Source organism: Linepithema humile, chromosome 5, assembly GCF_040581485.1.
Source record: "Linepithema humile isolate Giens D197 chromosome 5, Lhum_UNIL_v1.0, whole genome shotgun sequence".
Lineage (NCBI taxonomy): Eukaryota > Metazoa > Arthropoda > Insecta > Hymenoptera > Formicidae > Linepithema > Linepithema humile.
Window position 1 is genome coordinate 28381929 of NC_090132.1, and position 23374 is coordinate 28405302.

Sequence of the window (23374 nt, forward strand, 5' to 3'; positions counted from 1 at the left end):
GTGTAACCATTTATTTTTATCGCAAATTTAAATGGTATACATGTTCTTCATATTATATAAATAAAGAAACCAAGTTTATTAATAAATATGTAACGACAATCTCGCTACACTCTCCCTTTCTCTCTCTCTCTCTCTCTCTCTCCGACATGTATGCAAAGTCAGCTTCTCGCGCGTGTTTATATCGTTATTTAAAAAATATGTTTGCCATTAAATATTATATTATCAACATAAATTCTGTAATTCATGAATCGTCAACATCGAATGTACATATCAAATGTACATATGTGCACGATCAATTAATAATCGCTACCGATACGCTCAGATGAAACCAATTCGAAGCTGCACGAGCTAATGCGGTTTTACGTCGTAACGTAAAAATGTATGTTGTAATATACGTTTATCAGGGGATCAGCGATCATTGGAGGAGAGAAAATCGTCGTTCTTTTTTCGCGACCTCGGCACGATGAAGCACTCTCTCTTATACGCTACGTGATAGTAAGGCACTTTGGCGGTTAGACAAACCGCCAAGATGGCGCGTCGCAAATCGTCCGGCAAGATCCCCCAGGTGGAACGGTGTCGCAAATCTTGGCTTGGGAAGTAGGCACCGCCGCGCGCGGGGTTAAGATCGACTCGGATTACGTAACGATCAGCTGGGAAGTTCCTACGCTGATTTATTTACGGGTGTAATCTCCGGCGACGATGAAGCATCAGTCTACCCGTCCGGAGTTCGCATTAATACCGGTTCAGTCGTCGTAAATTTCGCGCGTTTTCAGTTAGACGAATGTAGCCAGGTGACTTAAGTTCCAATCCTCTCCCCGCGATCGCCGTTTCGTTCCGTTCCGAAGTTACGATCGATTGGGAGTGGATCAGTCAATAATGGGTGGGTTCGTCGTTTTAACGCGGCGAACATCGTCCCATTCCAGAAAGTATCCTCCACGCGAGAGGAATAAATTTCTTCGCGCGATATGGGCCATGTGGGAGAAGCGAAAATATAGTTGACTTATGATCGTGATGAGAATTGCAATCGTTTAACGTACGAAGGGTTACACAGCGATTATGCGCATGATAAATCACGTATTTCCAGTTACAGATTCTTTTATTTCAGAATTGATTTTTCCACAAAACTGTTTCGAGCAAATTTATCTTATCTGCGAATTATTAAAACGAATAAGACGAAACTATTTAATAACTCAAGTACGTTAAGATGGTGATTTATATCTAATTGATTTAATTAATTATTGAAATTCTTATATCTTTTCTAACATTTTTTAGTAATAAGTGACACACAGAATACATACAAAAGTTAAATTTTATATCATAAAGTTCTTAGACTGAAATTACATTTTATCTCTGAGAGAAAAACGATAAATAAATGCATACAAAATCACTCCCTAAATAATTACACCAAACAATCTAAATTTTCATAATTTTGCAAGTTAATCACTTTCAGTTCATAATTCACTAAGCAAAAACTTCATTATCGGTGCGAAAATATAATAATAACGCTTGTGCCGTGAACGGCAAAACGGCGAGTAGAAAATCCGAAAAAATAAAAACGCCAGACCGACACTTGACAACGGCTCACAAGAAACAGGATGGTTTTATGCCTCCGCCTGGAATTCGCGACGGCAGCCTGCCACGCAGGATTTATCCCGTGTCACCGGGTTACTGTACTCTCTCCTCGATAAGGAAAGCAAGAAGTTTCGCTTAACTTGCGCGCCGCGCGGAAATTCTCCCGACGGAATATCGCCGCGTGGCTTAACTGCGGGTGCGGCCTCGCAACAACGAAACTTTCGACGTGCCGAGAAGAAAACGTTTTCTGTGAAGTGCCCGCTACGACGGCCTAAACAAGACAAGACTTCTCGCAGTCTCGTAATTTATCGCCGAAACTAACTCGTTCTCGCCATATTCTCCGAGTCTCGCATTCTCAAACGTGAATCATAAATTTTATGCAAAAGTAAAACTCCAAATAATAATAAAGCGCAGCTTAATTTCAATAAAACGTACGTGACGTTCAAAAATAAGGATATAAGTCGCGAGAGATAAGCTAGTAACCCGAAAGTGACAAAATAAATGTCCAAGTCCGCGGAAAGCTGGAAATTCTTATCCTTGGAATATCGCGCTTTAGACGATTATAATTTTTTTATTTCAGAATCGTTCATATTAACGTAAAAAAGATTACATATATATGGTTATATCACTTTGAAGTCGGATTAAATTGTAGAAGATAGCCGTTCTTTGAGCATCTCTCGTCTTCATCTTTGGTACTCCGTCTCGTATCCGTTTCGTATCGGATACATAAAGGGACGTCGCGTACACGTTTTCGCGAATAAAGAGTCGTCGCGGCCGTTTCTCCCGGATAAAGAGATATCGTATCCGTTTTTCGAATAAAGAGATATCGCAAGGATATCTCGGCGATGCGAAGCTAGGCGGTGCGTCTCGCTTCCAATAAGCCGGCATCGTAAGCAAACTCCACAATATTACCTCGCAGAGCAATAACCGCGACTGCGAGTCGCAACTTAAAGCGGTTATAATGGAAAACAGAAACTCTCGTAGCTGTCAGCCTCACCTTTTTCATTTCCAACTTGCGCGTACCAGCGCGATATTTATTCCTCTGGGTTGAGCGGGCTGCCGGCGGATATAGGGGGAAACGATAGCCGGAAAAAGCAGCGCGTGACGCGACGCGTCCCAGACACAATTTCCGCCTTGGTTTTCGAGCGCTCGCGGAAACTTATTTTCTAATGCCGTCCACCCTTAGCCCATTCCTACCCCTTTCCTCCCCCCCCCCTTCACATGCACTTCCGACACGTTAATTATCCCATGACGCGCACGAATGGCAAATGTCGGGAGAAAAACAGCTTATTACTCGTGAAGGTTTCGTTACAGTATGAGGAAAATTGTTCGCCAACACATTTTTCTCCGCGCGAGACGGGTCGCGCGATCGATAAACAATTTATAATTTCGCGCGTTGTGAAAGATTTCAATGTAAATATGCATCGTTAAAAAATATCAAGCGTAGTCCACGAAGGTAAGATTGATCTAATATTACAATTTTCTAGCGAGTAGATTAATGACAATAAAACAACTCCCTGCAGTCCAGTGTCTCTCATTATTGGCGTTATTGCGCGCATTTCTGACAGCACGGGTCGGAAACGAGAATATGACGAACGGACGTAAAATACATTCGGTCTCTCTCTCTCTCTCTCTCTTCCACCGGTTCTCGTCTCGTTCATAATTTCTCCTGGGCGGCTCCTGGGAATGTGGGCATGCGGGAATCCATCCGCGGGTCCGAGTAGGATTAACGACGCAGGAGAAGCGGAAAGAGAGAAAGAGGGAAAGAGAGAGAGAGAGAGAGAGAAAGACAAAAAGAGAATAAAGTCCGGTGGTATTGCCACTGGAATATTTGCGGAAGCCGCTCGAGAACGAATAACGTAATTCGTCGTGCGGGAGTCTCCGTGCTTTTGGAAATTCCCAGCGACTGTGGAAAGTCGTGTCCGAGCTTTCGCCTCGCGCATTTGCATCACCACCCCCGTTCCGATATCTGTTTCGGAATATGTGCTCGCACCAATATTCATCGTATAATCGGCTCCGCAATATTTCGGTTTTTTTCTGATCGGTACCGATTTTTTTCAACGTGCGCAAAGCGATGGAGGGAGAAGAAAAGAGAGAGAGAGAGAGAGAGAGAGAGAGAGAGAGAGAGAGAGAGAGAAATTGAGGAAATAAAAACTAATGGAAATATAACGGACAAGAAAGTGCGCCTCCTATTCTGTCGATGTCATTGAATTTGATGCATTTGGACACTTAAAAAAATTATTGTATTCCCAAGAATGTATACGTAATATTGTGGAATATATATTATCTCAATTTGCTGTATGCAGATAACGATTATACAAGTTGACAAAAATATTAATTCAATGAAAAATCGTAGTTTAAATCTATATTGTTTTCATATCGCTTCATACGCTTCAAAACTCTGTGAATTTATCAGGCGATTGCAGCGGATAAAACACGCAAATCAATGTAACAATGCGTTTTTTTCCATTTCTTTTATAAAATAAAATCGACTCCGATCGAAAACTAATTACGATAGTTTCATCGTTTCCCGAAGTATATGCAATCGTTCGACGCTTCTTTTCCGGCTCACGACAGACAATTTTCCTAAAAGAGCCATCAGGCCAAACAAACCAAGTGCGGACAATGGAGCCAGAAAACTACGGAAGAAATCAAACGGGCGAGTTCGAAAATGCTCCGAAGACAAACACCGTAGCACAGAAGCTCTTCTGATTTTTGATCGCTCGAGCAGGAGAACAATCCTACCCTCTTGCAGTTCTGCAAAGTCCAACTTTGTGCGATCGGTGCGGCAATTTTTCATTACATCACGTTGGTCTCTTTCATTACATCGTGAAAGCATAATTCTGAAAGCGTAAAAGGGAATCAGCGAGACTCAACAAAGAGAATATATCATGGAGATCATAAGTATTGCACTTGAATAAAAAGCGCCTTCGTACTCCGGTTTTTAAAGATGAAGCTTTATGTCAGATTCAAACGTATCCTACAATCCTAATACATTATTCCAAACTTTACATTTATATTCGGAGAAAGAAATTTTTTTAAATATAATTGTATTCTAGAATGTGATAAATCTTTACTTATTTATCTCTACGACAGCTATTTTAATGCAATGAAAAAACATATAAACAAATTTTTCTTTCCTTTTGGATTTGATTAAACTTGCTAGATTGTACAGCAAGCAAATTTGATTAAACTTTCCAGATTTGTACAGCAAACAAAATAACATCAACAAACTGTTTTTTTTTTGTTTTGTTTCCGTTGATATTCAAATTTCAGCGAAAAAACTATTTTCAAGTTTATATCAATACCTAGAAAAAGTTTCTATTTCTTTTTGAGTATTCTTTCAATAATAAGAATTATTTGTAAAAAATCAAATAAAAAATTTTCATACAAGAGATATCCTACTTTCGATAAAAATGTAAAGGATTACAAATAAATATGTTTTTCACTCCAATCTCAATCAATGAAATTTATCACATTTAAAAAAAATAGATTTAAAACGTTATATTTTACAAATAAAAAGATAAAGTATATCGCAATAAGACTTATCGTTTGAGACATGTAATTTTCAATTTCGAGAACTGTCCCCTCTTCAAAATCTTCCGAATCCGCGCTTCAGAAAAGTACCTTGCTTCCCGGTAGCTGCGAAATTGAGAAATCGGGAATCATTGGCGAAGAACCGGCGCTCGTGCGGAAACGAGACGGAGACGATGGTACAAACGAGAAAGCACGAGAAAGGGTGTTGAATCGAGGGGTGGAAAGCGGGGGTGATCAGAACGGAAAGTAAGGTGCGAGCGGAAAAAAGAGCGAGATAGATAGAGGCCGTAGAGAAATGGAGGCGTCTGGTTCGACACCGCCGAGTGCACGGGTATTTCGAAAATTCGATAAATCTCGCCCCACCACTCCACGCTCTACTTCCCACCCTCTCCTCCCCCTCCTATTCCCTCCTACCTTTCAGCCTCGCCGTACACATCGACCGCTCGAGCGAGCGATGAAATTTCCTCGTCGTCCCAATCTCTCGTTATTCCCGGGGCGTTTCTGGGCCGGGACCCGATATACTCCAAGCTTTCCTCCCCGAAAGCTCCTATCGCCACCCACTGATCTGGCCTGGATCCACATTCTACTCTCTCTGCCCCGTATGCTCCTCACCGTGCTCATCGCCTACCACTTATTTCGCCGTCACGCTCCTCTTATTTCTGCGAGTCGATCATAGGACACGATCTCGATGTCATAAAAAGGCCGACCAGAAGGAGCGAGAAAGAGAGAGAGAGAGAGAGAAAGACATAGTTAATAGGCACGTGAGAGAATCGAGATCCACGGCAAAATGGTCGGCCGTGAGGAAGAAGCTATGGCTGATGGCGAGATTCTCCGTACAGCTGCTGGTAGCTTCGCAGGCTGCATACTACGATGTGGAAGATGATCCACGTCCAGGCAATCATCGCTGCTTGTTTCAAGCGGTGATAATAAAAGCGTTTCGAACGTGGATGAATTGATGAATCAATAAGTAAACACAAAGTTCGTTTAACATTTATCGACTTCGTCGAGTCGCTGCTATATCTTCGAATTGGACGAAAAGAAGAGAATCAATGTAAAACGATATAAAGAGCTCATATTGGATCAATATTTAGCAAAATTATTCTTACAATGTTGGGAATTAAATTTTTTGCGTCTGAAAAAAGAAACGCATTTATGCGCACGTTGGCGTATTTGCATAGTATGTTTATTTAAATTACGGTAATTACGTATGTAATTCTAAAATACGATTGATTTAATTATTTTAATGCTTAATCATTTGCCGCTATTTATTGTTATTTATTATAATTTAATTTGTTCCTCTAACTATATTATTATTATTTATTTGATTTGCCTATTCAATTGACTGTGAACACAGCCGTGTTGTATTGATGCTAAACAGATCGGGAACATCCGTAAATAAGTTTTTAATTAACGCGCGGCGCGTATTTTTAGTAGAGTGCGCGCACTGGGTAAATATTTACGACGCTTATTACTTATAATAAAAGGCAGCGGAGGGGAAGTAATATATCCGCGAATAAACGTACGGAGAGCGCCATATGGCGGAAGATACTCTTTCCGACAAGACCTTGCAAGAGCGTGTTAATAATTCGTGGCGTGGAAACACGACGTACTCGACCGGAACCCGGTAGTCGATCGATCGCCGCCGTACCGAACTAATGCTCGCGGCTGTGTCTGTCGACTCTCGCCCTAATCGCGAGGCCGATTAATTCCGTCGTTATGTCGCGCTTAATTTCGTATCTTTCAACATCGCAGCAGCACGGTTCTCGCTTATTGACCGTGATATCACGCGTGACGAGCTTGATAAACAGCTACGTTCGAAATTAGGGCCGGAACAACGTAAAATGATGGGATATTAATATAATTAACAATATAAATTAACTGACGATTAGCACGGCGTGTTATAATATTAAAGTAGCAATAAAATTAAATTAATTGATAATATATACGCATTCTAATTTGAATCTTGTAAATTTTTTATCTCAAAATTTGACTCGAAAAAAAAACGCTGAAATTTCGACAGCTACCTATCTTCGCGTTTATCACGATACATTTTAAATTTCCAAAAATAATACGCAAAAATGTATCGATAATAATGTACGTTTGCTATCAACGCGCGACGCATGTGATCGATATATAAATTAATAAAGTCTTTCGAGCCACTACAGCGGTCGATTGCCGGACAAATTGATCCCTCCAAGAGTTTGACGCTGATCCGCGGATCGGCCTAACCGGGGAGGAAGGGAGATCCCTCGACAAGATATAGCCGCTTTCCTCATTAGTATCTCTCTGTCCGACGGATTAATTAATTTACCTGCATTACAGTATCGCGGCGCGCTCAGCAACGCGAAGGATTATGATCTCTCGGCCGTGGCTTCGCGAAGCCCGCCGCCGTCACGAAAGCGATCAGAAACCGAGCATTTACATCCGCCGCACGATAAGATCGTTATTGCTGATTGGAATTTTCAGACACGATTCGAACATACAGTAATCCAATTGTTCGGAGATGCTGCAGTCGCAGCGCGGTTTACCGCAGCCTATTATTGCGCATTGATGAAACTACGCGCCGAGGAGGAGGACGCCCCCATTAGCCGCGTTTACCGCTCATCCGCGCTCCCCGGCCGCGTTATTGTCATCGAACCGTCCCGCGTTATTGTCATCGAACGTCGCGACGCAAAAGCGAATAATAAATTATGAGCGATCGATCCGTGCGTCGGGACACTGCGCGAAAAGCGATGCGATGCGCCGGAATTCTTTCCGTTCGACGGAGCGAATTTAATGTCAACGAATTTGTGTTAAAGTCTAGATAAAATAGCCAATCTATTTAACGAAGCTTGACTAACAGACTATTTCTCTTTTTTTCAAATTATAAGTCTCTTATAAAGTAATATGCTAAAAATAGCGCAACAAAATTATTTCAAATTAAATTATATGTAAAAACTAAATTATATGGTCGATCTTGATATTATTTGTATTTTACAGTGTAAAATATAAACATTTTTCTCAGAAAAATTGAGGCCAATTTTAATAACAGATTTATTTATATGTCCAGTCACAATCTTTTTTCAGAGAAAACATTAAACCATTTTTGTGAATAAAAATAAAGCGCTTCAAAGTATAAATATGACAGCTTGATCCAGAAAGAATTTAAATTTAAAACAAAAAAAAAACTTTTTAACTATACATAAAAAATTGTGTCTTTAGAAAATGGAAAATTGATTTTTTTACCAAATATCTGATTCTCTTTCGTATGCTACAACAAATTTTTTCGCTCTCTTCACGATCAACTTGCAAATATCGTGGCTCGCGATCCCAGCTTATGCGTAATTTATGCCCTTTGCGAGTATGACAACGCGCAGCTTGTGCCGTGCATACCCCTTTCGTATATCGGGATGATCCTCGGTTTCACGTCGCGTCTATCCCCATCGAGCCGCACGTTAATACCAATTAATTAACCGGGAATCTCCGAGCTTAACCCATTACTGGCCCTTAACCCATGGCCGTCGCCCTAGCGCACGTGTTCTCGAAACGCAACGCGTGTGCAATAATCGTGAACACGCCCTTTAAAGTGCGCTCGATGATCCCTCCCTCGACGGCATGATGCTTGCCAATTATGAATAAATTGAAACTGGTACACTTAATTACACCGCGAATCAACATAATTCTGTGGCTTAGATCGCGATTGTGTTAGCGCTGCCTTCCAAATCTATTATCCGCGTGACATAGTTGCATCATGCAAAATCTGTTTAATTCAGTCTTGTTTAATCATCGATTTATAAACTATTATCTCCGCATTTGCGTGTCACATCTTTTTATTCATTCTGAACAAAAACAATGGAAGATAATACGGAAGTTGCTTATCAAATTGTTAAATTATGTATTTACTTATTAATCGAGTTTGCTCTACCAAAATATTTTGATTGCTTACAATTAATATTAGTAAACAAGAATTATTTCCACAAAGTTAGAGCTAGCGCGTTTAAATTACACAAAAATATAATTTATTGCAAAAGTATGATATTTTACACACTAATTCTATAAATATGGCAATTCTGAGATTTGATGAGAAACGCGATAAGAATAATAATAATTTTCTTGTTATAAAAATATTAAGAATATAACAAGCCTAATAATATTTTAACTTTTAAAGCGGATCATATGAAGCAAATTTGCGTTGTCGCATAACTATTAAGACTCGAAAACGCGAAATATGCAAAGGGCGTGGTATTAACGAATAAATGTGCGAGAGATATAAACACGCGAAATTGCAATTCATTAAAGGATAATTATGTTTATTAGCTCTGCAACGTAAATATGTTACCATCATCGTGCGTTTGAATATACGAAAATACGGAAATCCGGCAATAATGATATTACGATCATAATAATAATTATTACTTTCCCATTACCAATGCTATGGTCTTCTACGATATCATATTGCTACGATGAACAGTATCAATTTTGATTTTCCTGCATTCATCGTAGTCATATTTGAACCTTTTTCAATCGAAATCCAATCGATCCATTAATTCGTTTCGCTCGTTTATTTTTCCTTTCAGCCGCAGTCTCGGAATAGGAACGCACGTACGCGCATAGACGATTACTCATATCGATACCCTAAACACAGCCGTTGGTATTATTAATCGTAATCCTCCATATAGGATCGATCGATTGATGGACGCTGGAATTAATCTACGATCCGCGCAGTTATGTCTGTCTATCTTCGTAGCAGCTATGGCCGATTAAATCGCCGTTACGTCGCAATCTAAATTCCGTATAGCGAAATTTTCGGCAAATCTCTCACATCGCGCGGTTTTATTATTCACGACGCAGAGGTCGCGGGATCAGTCAATGCACGACGAACGTTTTTAACCTCGAGATGCAGAAGTAGGTCTTAAAATTTTCAACGAGTCAACGTCAGCAAAAAAATATGCAGAGATGGACGGTTGCATAACGATCCACGCCGCAGCCGACAGCCAGAAGGATCGGGATATTGTCGAAGTCGTAAATTTGTAACTACCGCGAATGCCAAAATTGGATTTTGCGGGGTATTACGGATTGAAGCGGCAGGAAGAAAAATGTAATGAACATTTTATCGAATGCAGAGAGAGAGAGAGAAAGAGGTAATGGAAGCGTATGACCGTCTGGCATGCGCTTTGGTAAAATTCAACGTTAACTCCCGTTATATCGGATATCGGAAAATCAAACAATTTTATCCAATCACGTTCTATGACTTTTCGACCTGAAGACCTTCCGAATCGAACTTCCATTTCGCGATGAAACATATTACATCGTCCGCGCTCGCCGAATGCATAGTCGATTCTGTTCAGTTACGAAAGAATATTTCTAATCCTGTTTTCTACTCGATCTGCCCGGCAAATATGATTAATCGGGAAATGGAAATCAGCATTAAAATGCCTGAGAATTTTTATATATTATAAAGTAATTCACATTTGTGAGCAAATATACAGACTTGTTTTAATATAGACAGTTTCCAATATAGATATTGAAGAATTTTTATTTACGCAGATCATTTTTATCGGTTTTAATAATTAAATCTGTCTGACAGTTGTAAGTAAAGTAATTAGGATTAAATTTTATTCTCCACCGATTGGATACATTAGCTTTTTATTCGCGCAAATATTTTATACCTCGGTTCTCAAATAACACACATGAATGGCATGGAGAACAAGATTCATTATAACTAATTAATTGTTCCTTAATAGAAACATCAAGACATTAACAGTTCGAATCGTTAACTTTCTGCCAATTAATATATAAGCGTACGAATAAATAATATGACTCCATTCTACGTTTAATTACAAGTCGATTTTGCTTCGCGAAATTTTAATTGAAATTTAAATATCACAATGAATACCAAAACATAGAATACATAAGGAAAAATTACAGCTTCTGCTGTAAAATTTTGATTTCAAGTTGATTAACGAGTTCGTAGGAAGTTCTTCTTTATCATTAAGAGTCATCTCACATCGTATTCAATATACTCCCACAATTACTGGCGAGAACTTAAAAGATAGTTTCCGATAGTTACGCTATCACTGCCATAAACGTCAGTTGCGCGTTGTTAAACGCAGGAACCGGCATGCAATGGTTAATTATCGCTGCAACGAAGCCGTAGCGGTCTCTCAGCGAGGCTCGGGAACCGCCTCGCAGATCGATCAATCGGCTCGTTGTCGCGCTCACAACAACCGCGGGACCGCGGGAGATCTAAGATCCGCGTATTAATTAAGAGATCGACGTCTTGGATGCGTCGGCAATTAGCCAGTCGCGAACAAACAGAACCGAGACGCGGGAGATTCCCCATTGAAGGAGATTATAACGGAGTAACCGAACTCAGGGAGATGCCGTGCCGTCAAATGTCTTAGAAACTGTTAATTATGGAAAGCTGCGTTGATTAATCGAAAGGGTAAAGTCCCCTAAGTCTTCCACATCTAATAAGCAGATACTTCAAAAGAAAATAACAAAGCGGAATTACTCGAACAAATTGCAAGATTCCTTGATTAAATTACAAAATTATGTTGCTTTCGAAAAAAATTGATGTATTCTTGAATGCATAGATAAATGAATAAAAATATACTAATTATAAAATTGTAACCAAATTTAATTTTTATTCTAATTTTAACATTTTTGATTAATAACAATTTTTTTCTACATTTGGTTTTCAAACTTTGAGATAGAATCGCGTTGATCTTAATAATATTTTTTTCATTAGAAACGTTTTGAAAAGGAAAGTTTTTTGGATAAATCGGAAGGTGTGATTTAAAAACTCTGGTCCCACGATTCTTGCCGAGGGGTCTGAGGCCGCATTTGAGCGGCGCTACCGGAAGGGATGTCGATGGGATGCATGCGTGAATATATCAGCAATGACCTCTCGCCGTGACCCCCAGTCACGGATTCCTGTATAGCCGTATGTAATAAGCAGCGGAACTTTCATTAACAGCTTGGGCAAAGTTTTGCACGTTCATATACACTTCACTTTTGAAATCTTCATCGTGAAAATTTGTTCCATCCAAGAGAAAAGTTCGTAACGGATTGAAATGGAAAATTCTAGACCAATAAATAGTACAAATAATAAAAATATAATTATACATAGACGTATGCAATTTAAGCTTCAAAATTTTATATATAATAATAAAAATATTTCATATTGAAACTTAAACGAAAGTGCGATCAAAAGCATTTAATTAAATTCTTGCTGAGGAAAGATCGATTCCAAATTGACCGAATAATATGCTACAGGTTTCGGTCTATTAATTAGCAATATCTCATACAAGTCAATATCTCGAAAGTGATGTGTGAACATGCTACTAGAAATTTATACGCCAACTCACTCCGATCTCAAAGTGCATCAGACGATTATTTACCGGCGCATTCGCACGGTGACTGTCAGTGTTGCATGTGTATGTACCTTAGAGATGACCCCACTGCACGACCTGAGTAGTGCCGGACCGTGCATTCGACCGCGCACGTTTTATATATAAGTGGACGCGATCATTAATTAATACCTTCCGGGACCGGGACGAGTCATGAATCAACGCCCGCTGTCTCAACGGCGCGGTAAAAGCGCGCGGCGCCTTTTCGCATCGTGCCGGAATCGCGGACGAAATATCTCGCCGCGGCCGCCGCATCATCATGATGATCATCGCAATGATAAACAATGCGATGCGATTATTAATCACTGGCCGGCCGATCCGGCGCAATTAACCCGCGCGAGTCGATGCACGCGTGTGAAAAAGTTTTATGAGCGCTGCGTACGAAGATCGGCACTAGTTTCTGTGATATAATATGAGAAATCATATGCTTTTATCAGTTTAGTATGATAAGATTTATAGGTTGTATGTAACTGGGTTGTTGCTATGTTCGTTCTAGGCTGCAATATTCTGTATAATTTATAGCGGTAAATGCGATAATAATTAATTTTCAGTTGCTACTTTCCGACTTTCTACATAGCATTTCCAATTAAGCCACCGCAGTTCACTTTCTGTCAAAACAAAATTCATTTAAAACAGGAGAAATAATAGCAAACAGATACAGGTCGATATAAATGAAATATATTGTTAATTATTCATAATAAGAACACGAGTTTGCGTATTAAATATAGCGGTATTAAATACTTAATAATTTTCAAATAAATTTCTAACATTCGTTTAAAAGCTTCATTTTAGAATACTCTGTATACGTGCTCATATTCAAGCGATAAATCGATAATATTACAAGATAATTTTGTCTCCAATAATATTCTGCCGATAATCGATAAGCCATAATATATTGAGGTATGTTAATGATGGAATGTAATCAATAGTAAAATCATTCTTCGATATCTCTTAATTTTTACAAAATTCTACAATTAATTTTTCGATCAAATAGATGCCGCCAATAATAAGTCAATCTTTGCATATTTACACCAAAATGTACAAACATACTGTCATATCTGAAAATCGAGGACGGAAAGTTCGATCGACCGATAAATTATACAGGATACGACGGGGATGACCTCGTCCTCTTCTTTCTTAGCTCGACATTGTCGATTTGCGTACGGCACGTGTTTTATCGCCACCCTTCGTCGTTTATCTCCGGACCAATCCAATACCGTGACCTCGCGCGATAAGTCTGACGATCGTAAAATAGTCCGCATCAACAATGTATGATTTATTTTAATAACATCAATATTTTTATCGATATTTTTTCATCGGTTAAATATAGATATCTGAAAAGCAGCATTGAATAGATATTAAATAAATGTGCACGCGTTCTAAATATAACGCGTATATATTTTTATTAATGCATTATTAATTACTCGTTATACCTGTTTTTATTTATTTATTAGCAGAGAAACGTTTTCTCTCTTCACATGTAACATGTAATATTACATGTTTACATTATTACGCGCAACATCATAAAGTGTCCATAAAAGCATCGCTACTTTTATGAACAATATCAAAGAATATCAATTTGATATTGAATGGTATCGATACTCTATTAAAACTCACAACAAGAATTCCTGTGTGTAGGCTAAAGGAATAATTCGCAACAAAATAATCCCGTGAAATCAATGAAATGAATGCGAGGAAATAAAACGGATATATATTGTAACTTGCCAGATATATTCTGTCATCTCGTTAAAACGTGCGCGAAAGCCGCTTCTATCGGAAATAAAATATTTAATTCGAAAAAATTTCACTATTTGAACTTCCATTTTCTCAAAAATCATATTTTTCGTGATATCTCGGAAACAATCGGCGTGAAAATAGAGAAGTGATATCGTCACGAAAGAGAATTTCCAATTAAATTGAAAAATTTTCCCGTCACAAAAGTGAATACACATACAAAGTATTTAGTAACTAAATAGTACAATATTCGTCATATTGCAATGCTACTGATTATTATTATCATTATCATTCAATTTTAGTACAATTTGTAGTAACATATTGATAAAATTTGCAGTAAATATTATAATGCAATTTGCAATTTCTAGTAACAGTTTGATTTTATCACACTTTTTCTATTACTATTTTTCTTTTACATCTGACACTTGCATTTATTGCCATTTCATTAATACGCTCTCGTAACTTCGTGTTAATGATTCTGGCAGCATTTTTGCCCGGATATAAATTTTCTTATTGTGATAATAAGCGCACGACTCGCGTAAATCGACTTGACCTATCGAATGGAGGAGCGATCGAGTAGGAACTCGAAAGGAACATTAGCGAGGTGCGCTCGAGGCGAGGTCTCGCCGAGATAATCCATTTCTGTTGAAATGGCAAAAGGCATATTACGTCGCGAGCATCACAAAGGCGAATCACAAGCCATCCCGGTCCTAAATGTGCCGTTTCGAGTGTCGAATGTCTGAAGCAAGGTTACACGTCGTTTACGAGATAAATAAATCTCCGAGGAGCATTGCAAATCGCGGATAGAGATTTCATGTTTACAGTGTCGTAAATAATATCAATTTATTACGAGATATGTATGTGACGTCGTCACTACAAATGTCGTAATGCAAATGTAGATGTGGAAGCACGCGAGCATAGGCTCGTGCGTCCCCCTCTATATTTATGTGTGCATTATTACTCTATAAATACTATTATCTGCGATAGAACGACCGGCTATATTTATCGTTACTTTCTCTGCCGAAAGGACGATGACGTTCGAGATTGCAAACCGCGAGCGAGAACGCATTTCCTTTCTGTTTGTGAAATATTAACGCAAAGTTTGGAAAAATGGGAGACGGAGAACGACACGACTTTTATAGATTTATATTTGAAACTCTTTGCCAATAGCGAAGATCGAAGGTTACGAACGTGGAGAACAAAATATAAATACCGTCGATATCGGGATGAAAGGGGATTAAAAACAAATAAAGCACGGAAATTCAGTTCACGCTGCAGAGAGATTCCCGTTTCATAGTAATTCAACTAACGATGCTTTCTAGATGCTCTTTTATGAAAGTTTCGTAGAGATTGTTTTACCGGTAAAACACGATAATGCATTATCCATGATCCCCAATCCTGCTAGTACACGCCGAGGTTTTTTGGGCAAGCCGTCGACTCTATCGCCTATCACGTAGCCAATTACATAGCCCGTTGTAACGTTTATACGCCACGCTGTTGTACGGTGTTTGATTCACGAGCGTGGTAATCGCACGGTGATCGCGATTAATTTAACGATCATGCGCCACGATGATCGGGGAAGACTCCGATATACATGCGGGCGTATGCTCTACTGGAATGACGTGTCGATGTGCACGTGCATGTGTGTGGCTACTGAACTTTGCCATTTGATCTCCCCTCTTCACCCCGTTAAGTTCAGGGTTGCTGAACTCTGCCTTCGGCGTCGGAGATTCAAGAAAGTGAGCATTGGTCAAGTGTCGAACTATGTTTTAATCAATGACTTTATAATGCTAATTACTTTCGTTAACTACTTTATCTAGAAAGTTTCATCATCAGACATTAGAGATTAAAGATTTTGTTAGACGGTTTAATAAAGTGTTACAAGATCCTGTTACAAATTGTAACTTCTTTCAGATCCTCGCGGAAAACCCCAATTATTAATGCGTACATATATAATTGTTCAATAGTTACCAATACACACACACGTACACAATTACGCCATTATGATATTCTCATTATCATATTGCCGCCGTAAATATATTGAAGTCTTAAGACAATTTGCTAATTAATAGCGCAATCACAATACTCTGTCATAATTAGTAATTAATATCTGTTAACCCGATTGAATTTGTTATATTGTATTATATTTCAGTATTATTATTTTATTTGTGAAATTATCTTTTCAAAAAACGAATAAAAATTTCCTCGTCGTAGAAGTCCTGTTTTGTCGAGTCATTAAATTATCAAATTAATTAACTTCAAACACTGACCTTCTTAAGATGTCCCTTATTGGTGCCTACAAAGACGACAGTGTAATCACCGGTCGAAGTTGCCGCAACAGCCGTCAAGTGAGTCTCGAATGTCAAGACTGCAGTTGCGCCCATCGGTTCTTCGCCGCCCAGAGGTGTATTCACGTCGAGACCGCAGAAATCCTCGCCAATTGTTTGCAGCTTCTGTAAATATAAATTTTTCGTATGTAATCACGCTCATTGATTTGATTGTCTTTCATGTCAGACGCAATACTTAACATTCCTCTCTCGAATATGTAAAATAAATTGTGCGAGAAAAAGTATCTTAGGGTTAAAGATTAAAAGCTCATTTTACAATGACTGATTCATCACCTGAGAAAATAGGCCGGAACTGATTTCACTTGCAGATTCTTAACCTCGCGCGCTAAAGTATACAAAATATGACAACATAAATCCATTTTTCCATAACGGATAATTGTAAAATCATTCCATTTTTCTAGATATCCCACATATGTAAAAAATATTGTTAAATCTTGAGTATTCTGCGAATCTTGTTTACATTGTCTCTTTTATTCGGCAAAATTGTTATCTTTTATCAAAATGTCCATTTATTTTATCATATTCCATATGCCAGAGCAAATATAAAAACTGTTAAATCAATATATCAAAAGTTATATACATAGCAACAAAAATTTGAAAATAAAAATATGACAAGATACATACATCCAGCTTTCAAACTGCACCAAAAAATTGATTTTACTAGGAAAAGTTTAGTACTTGAAAGAAAATTATAAGCACCATAATGCTTAATGATTAATATAATACAAAAAATTTGAAGAAAATTAAAAAAAAAGTTCTATTTTGGACGGTGAGTAAAAAATATCTCAATGTTGGTATTTGTAGTGAAATAAAATGGTTGGTATTTTGCTGAGATTAAGAAAACGAAGCTCTCACGCTGGGGCGAATTGCGGAGGAAGGATATAGTAGTAGGAAGTAGCTTGCGCGGTATCGAATCTCAGTGGACACAGAGAATCGCAGAAGTGATTTCGCCGAGTCGTAACGCGCTTCCTTTTTCCGGTGGAAAAGCGGTAGGTAGGTAGGTTAGCGAAGCGCAAAACCGGGGAAAATATCCGCGGCTAAAATATCGCGGCTAGACGGACCGCGATAAATTATTGCAATGTCGACGATTAATTCTTGCCGTACCGACGATTAATCGCGTCCTACGACAGAGATGCGAGATTTTATTGCCCTTTGCCGAACCCTTTCCTTCTCCTCCTCGTGAAACTTGAAACAGGAAACGCGAGAAATGCAGCGCTCGCAAACAAATCCACCATCATATCCTGTGCGGAGAGCGCATTTTAAAACGCATTATCCGGTTGAACTCGACGATTAACACGTTTAAAGGCCGTTCGTGCTAACAACCACTTGTGCCAAGTAGCTAGAGATAACCGCATGTCTATAGTTGAGGTTTCTTCCTTTTTCATGTACATGTAGCTATATATTTATGTCATTTACTTTCTATTAGATACTAGTTGTTCATAACGCTTGTAATTATTATTGCTTTAAATCACACGTTACTTTATTTATTTGCTTTATTACATTGTGGTGGACTTTTCTATTTTCTGTAATCCTTTCATCTCTTCTTTTCTTTTAGCAATCAACCAAAGATTTATAAGCAATTTGTATCGTATTATTTACCACTGAATATTTTATTTGCCAAAATATCTAGCTTTTACTAATATTTCTACCTTGAATGTTTAAAAATTGATTGGTGTAAAAAATTCTTATCTATATAGAAATCTTTTTATCTCTTGCATAAATTAGAGATTTGCGAGATCAACAATTGCAGCGCGAACAGTAGTGGTGTCATGCCAACGGAGTTTGTTCGGTTATATATTTCTTTTTTTTATATCTATATTCCAGATACATCCACGGCACTCTAAGGGTTGCCTTGTGAGGGTCGACAGATAGTATGATTCGTCGGTCGGGCGTGTTATGTGTGTGCATACAAAGGCGTATGTATCCACATCAGTGAACAAACCAGCACGCCCGTTCACGGCGGGAGCACCGCGAGAAGTCGGCTCTATTTACATTCCTGGGTCGGTTTTGCCACCCTGTACACGCATACACGTATTCCATAGCGAACAATTATTTGCATTCCCGGTGCTAATACGCCGTTGACGGCGGGGCGTCGTGGTACATTTTCGCTGCGGCCGTCCTCGCGGCGGCGACAATTACGGAAAATCAGCGACGATGATACGTCCTTGCGCGAAACCGCGCCGGAGGCTGCATATTATATAAGCACAGCAAATCTCATTCAACCATGTAAATGTTTATAAAAATCGCAATGTAAATTGAAATAATTAATTCCTACATAAATGGAGCGTAATAATAATAGTTGTTAAAACATTAAATGTATTGATATATTTGTTAAAATATATATGTCAGTAATTTAAAGAGATCTATGTTCAAAATCGTGCGATTTGAAAGCTCGAGACAAATAACTCTCAATTTTTATCGTATTTGTAATGCTCACGTATATTTTATTTTATACAATAAAAGTTCAGTTGTAAACAGAAGATATCGGATCAGCGAAATCGAAAGAACTCTGACTCGGCCGGTGATGCGCAAGTACGCGTTAATATGAACAAATGTCAAATCAGTAATTTGAGCCTAAAACAAAGTTCTCATGCACGCATGAGCAATTTGCATATCTAACGAGGAACGCAAGCATGTGCCGTTTCTCACTAATTTTAATTCCGACGTAAAAAAAAATGTTAATGCACAACATTAATATTCAACCTTAAATATTCGCGCGAAACTTCGAGTTTGCTGGATTTACCCTTTATATCTCTCATGCAAAAGATGAGACTTAAAAAATTCATAGTATGCAAAATTCCGCCTCGACTTTTAATATTCCAGGCACAAAGCCGCCATGTCAATGCTTTGACACACTTGATATTCATATGTTATCTGGCGAAAAACCAAGTGCGATGAATTATTCCGACGGAATGAAGAGCGCGCGAGATTCCTCCTCTGGCTTGTCTTTCGTCATTTAATTTGCGGGCGGAAGAGGTTAAGCAGCCTAAACGCGCGAGCGAGCCGATCGTCGATTGGCTCGCAAACGAAATAATCGGCGCGTAGCTGCAACAACATGGTCGAATGATTTTAATGACGGCCAAATCGGCGCGTAACTAATATCAAGATCAAAGGATGCGTTGCTCGACGGCCACCTTGCGACGGGGATTTACCCGAATGGCTATACATGTGTACGCAATGCGGTCTATCTGTAGTATATGGATACACCTGGACGACTAATGTCAACAAGACTAATTATCGATCCAAACCGCTTCGATTTGATGTATATCTATATTCGCTAAGCAAAGTCAATATAGTACATACGAGGATAACTTCGGAATGCGAGTTTCGTGTTTCGTTCTTCCATACTGTATTTTTATTTTTTTTTTTTTTTTTTTTCACATTTGAAACGTATTTTCTGCTGACTGATACCGTTGAGCAATAAAAAAGCGCACCCACGGCTGTTATTACAAACGCGCAATCATTCCCAAAAACGTAAACATATTTTGCACGTACACGCCGTTCTGTCACCGGATAAAATGTTTTCCGACGTAAAATTTCGAAACTTTTATGTTTGTTGTAATCTGATAAAAAGGCGTATATTTTTTCCCTTTTTTTTACAAATACGTTCTCTCTGTCGAATCTCGAAAATTGCCTGTCACCGGCTTCTGCAAGTGTCTCCACTGAGTGTAACCAAACAAATTTCTTCAATTTTTTAGCATTTTACACATAATAATTACTCGCATTACTTTAATTAAATCATATAAATGTGAATTCTCAAGTAATCCAAAGTATAATAAAAGGAACAATTGTAAATAGAAATAAATCTTTCCAATTTTAGAAATTCAACAATATTTTAAACAATTCAGCGTACACTGTTCTGCCAAATAAAGTATTATATTTAACTGACATGACAGAAATTTGCAGCGTTCGTCCACATGTAACTAAACGAATCACTGCCCAGAACGGTTTCCGACAAATCTCGCCGTCCCGCGATAAAAGCATCGGTGGGACGCTAATCTCGTCCGGCGGCGAAATCGAACGAGAGCCTCGCAATTTTCGAAAATATGAAAATTTCGACGAGAGCGGGCAATGGATTCGCGACTGCGCGCGCGTGTGCCATATTTCGCCGTTCGGCAATCCGATTAAGGAGGACAATCCGTTCTCCCCCGCTGCAGCAATTTTTCGCGCCGTCGCCGAATTCCCGCCGAAATCTCATTTTCTGAAAAAAAAACGCTCCACCGTCGATTTACCCGTCGTGTCGATCTGCGAGCGGCGACGGACGGTGCGATTTTGAGAGTGTCGAGAGCACGGCACGATCACCGCATTTTCTCTTCTTCGATCCTCCCGCCGACGTGGTCGTCGTCTATTTCACCTTGGTTTGCCTCCGATCGTTCGCCTCTTCTATCTTGGTTTTCCATCAATAATTTCGACTTTCGTGCACTGCACCTCGCCACCACCGTCCGTCCGTCACCAGACGATATTTCTCGGAGAGTACGTGACACGAAGGTCTTTTGGTGATATAAATTGACGCTTTCGTCGATATGTGAGGCAAATGTTTCCTCAACCCGTTATTACTACGTTCATCTTATTTGAATATGAAATTTTAATGATTTCAAATTTGCCGATGGAATAATTAATTTGTTAAAGCAGTCCAATTAAATTCACAGAAATTAAAGCAATATGTTTCTGACAATGCTTTGATATTTCAGAAATAATATTTCAGAAATAATTGCATTATTAAACATTATTATAAAATAAGAAATTATTTTTATAATTGATGATTGACTACAAATAGTAGGAAATAAGACAACAATTAAAATATTTGAAAAGTTCAATTATAAAATACAATTTTTCTATTTTGCCGACAATAAAAGCTGTCTTAATTTCCTTTTAATAATATTTCATTTTTCATAACAGTTCGCGCTGCATAGCTATTTAAACATTCATAACAAACATACATTGTTATAACAACTTTTAACAATTAATAACGATATTATTTTAACAATAATGTAAAAAGTTTTTACGTTGTAGGAATAAATGTTGAAAACGTGATTGACATAACTTGCGCACGCTTAAATGAATAGTTAGACTGCAATCGAGGAAAAAAATGCCTCCTCGCGAGCGTTGCATCATTTATGGAAAAGCGTATTCATAACTCGCAATTATTCATGCAGCCATCAGCGCCACAAAGGAATACATCATACGGAGCGCCAGTGCAAATTTCCCCGATTAGCCCTACTCGCTGCATGTTTCGCATAATTTGCAATAATACATATATCACGGCGGGCTCGTGCGCCGCGACTGCGTTGCAGTAAGTTTTCGCGAGTGAGTAACAAACGGTAACCGGACACAATAAGCCGTCATATAATCCGCGGGAAAATATGCGCTATGCTAAATTACCGTAACATTCGCAGTCGTAACAGTATCGGCGAAACAATCTTAACGACGTTGTGTGTCGCAACAGTAACAATGTATGATTGTCGTCGCTCACAATGGCGCGCGCTCATTTTTGCATTCCGCCGCGTCCGTCCGTACGTTCCGCGACATTTTCCGCGGCGAAATCTCTCTTTTAGGGCAATATTAAGCGGGGTGATTTAAGAGAACAGCCAGAGGCGGTGAGCGCCAGTGGCCGTCGACAAAATGGCGAGCGTGTATCGAGTTATTGGGCCACTTATCGCGAGTGCTTCTCGATCCGCGGCAAAAGTTCGCGAAATCGTTTCAGTGCGATTGTTTTTCTATCGGATTTTGTTACACCGTACTGCATCGTTCTCGGCGCAGCGCTGCAAAATGCGCGAAATTTCTTCCACAGCAAAATTGATTTAATTGAATTTCTTTTCGATTCAGATGCAATATCATACGTAAAGTCTTCGTAATGACGTTATTAGTCTTCGTTTATAAAATTTAATACATTTATTGGATAAATAGATGAAACCTAATATTCAGATGTAATTCCTCTCGGAACTTTCAGATGTGCAATAAATGAAATACTAATTTATCGTTAATTACACGCGCGCTATTTGTCAATTACATTTATATATTAATCCAAATAATGTACATCATGCGATAATTAAAATATTTTAAATTGTTTCATAGCAGAGTTTTATAATAAATTTATTTTATATTGTTAAGAAAATTTTATTTGTCGTTTATTTTATCTCATCAATGCTTTTACATTTAACTCTATATAAAGCAAAACTGTGTGGCTGCAAAAATTGTGTCAGCTTTTTAAATAAAAAATTTGATCTTTATATCGGAAGATATCAGCCGCATGATGTGAATTAGAATCTTAATGCAAATTTCCAGCTTAATATCTTTCACATAAAACCGGAACATTGAAATTCTTACTTAAATGTTTGATAAAAAAGCGGAAAGATCAAAATTCAAGCGCAGAAACGACAAAACTAACTTCGAAAATTTTTGAAAAAGCATCGGAAATTAAATTTCCTTCAAGATGCTTTGTTCCTAATCAAATCTACGGTACACGTCATCGGCATCCTCGATGTAGTGAATTATCGACGAACGAAACGTGACGGACTTATTTTCGCTAACATAATTTTCGTTTGACGCGGTCTGTTTCATTTTCTTTTCCTTCTTTATTTCAATGAACACGTTTTTGTCAATACAGGAAATTGATTCACTTTGACGTTACACTATTCAACAAAACAGGAACAAAATTGATCGGAGCTGATTTATTTTTCCGTCGTTGATCGCTTTACGTCTCGATACTTATCCTCTTTCGCTATTATGTCTTTCACTCTGGGTAAAAACGATCACGAACGATATTAACTTCCTATCTACCGGACACGCCGA

The 23374-nt window shown here is 38.5% G+C and overlaps 1 protein-coding gene across 5 annotated transcripts in view; it reads right to left on the minus strand.

Annotated features, from left to right (window-relative positions):
* The window catches only part of PlexA (plexin A), a 234036-nt gene that overhangs the window by 47090 nt on the left and 163572 nt on the right, over positions 1 to 23374 (minus strand). For all 5 annotated transcript variants that reach the window (XM_067356336.1, XM_067356334.1, XM_067356333.1 and 2 more), the window contains one exon: positions 16505 to 16687. In XM_067356336.1, coding sequence (XP_067212437.1) covers positions 16505 to 16687 — 183 coding nt within the window. The remainder of the gene's footprint in view (positions 1 to 16504; positions 16688 to 23374) is intronic.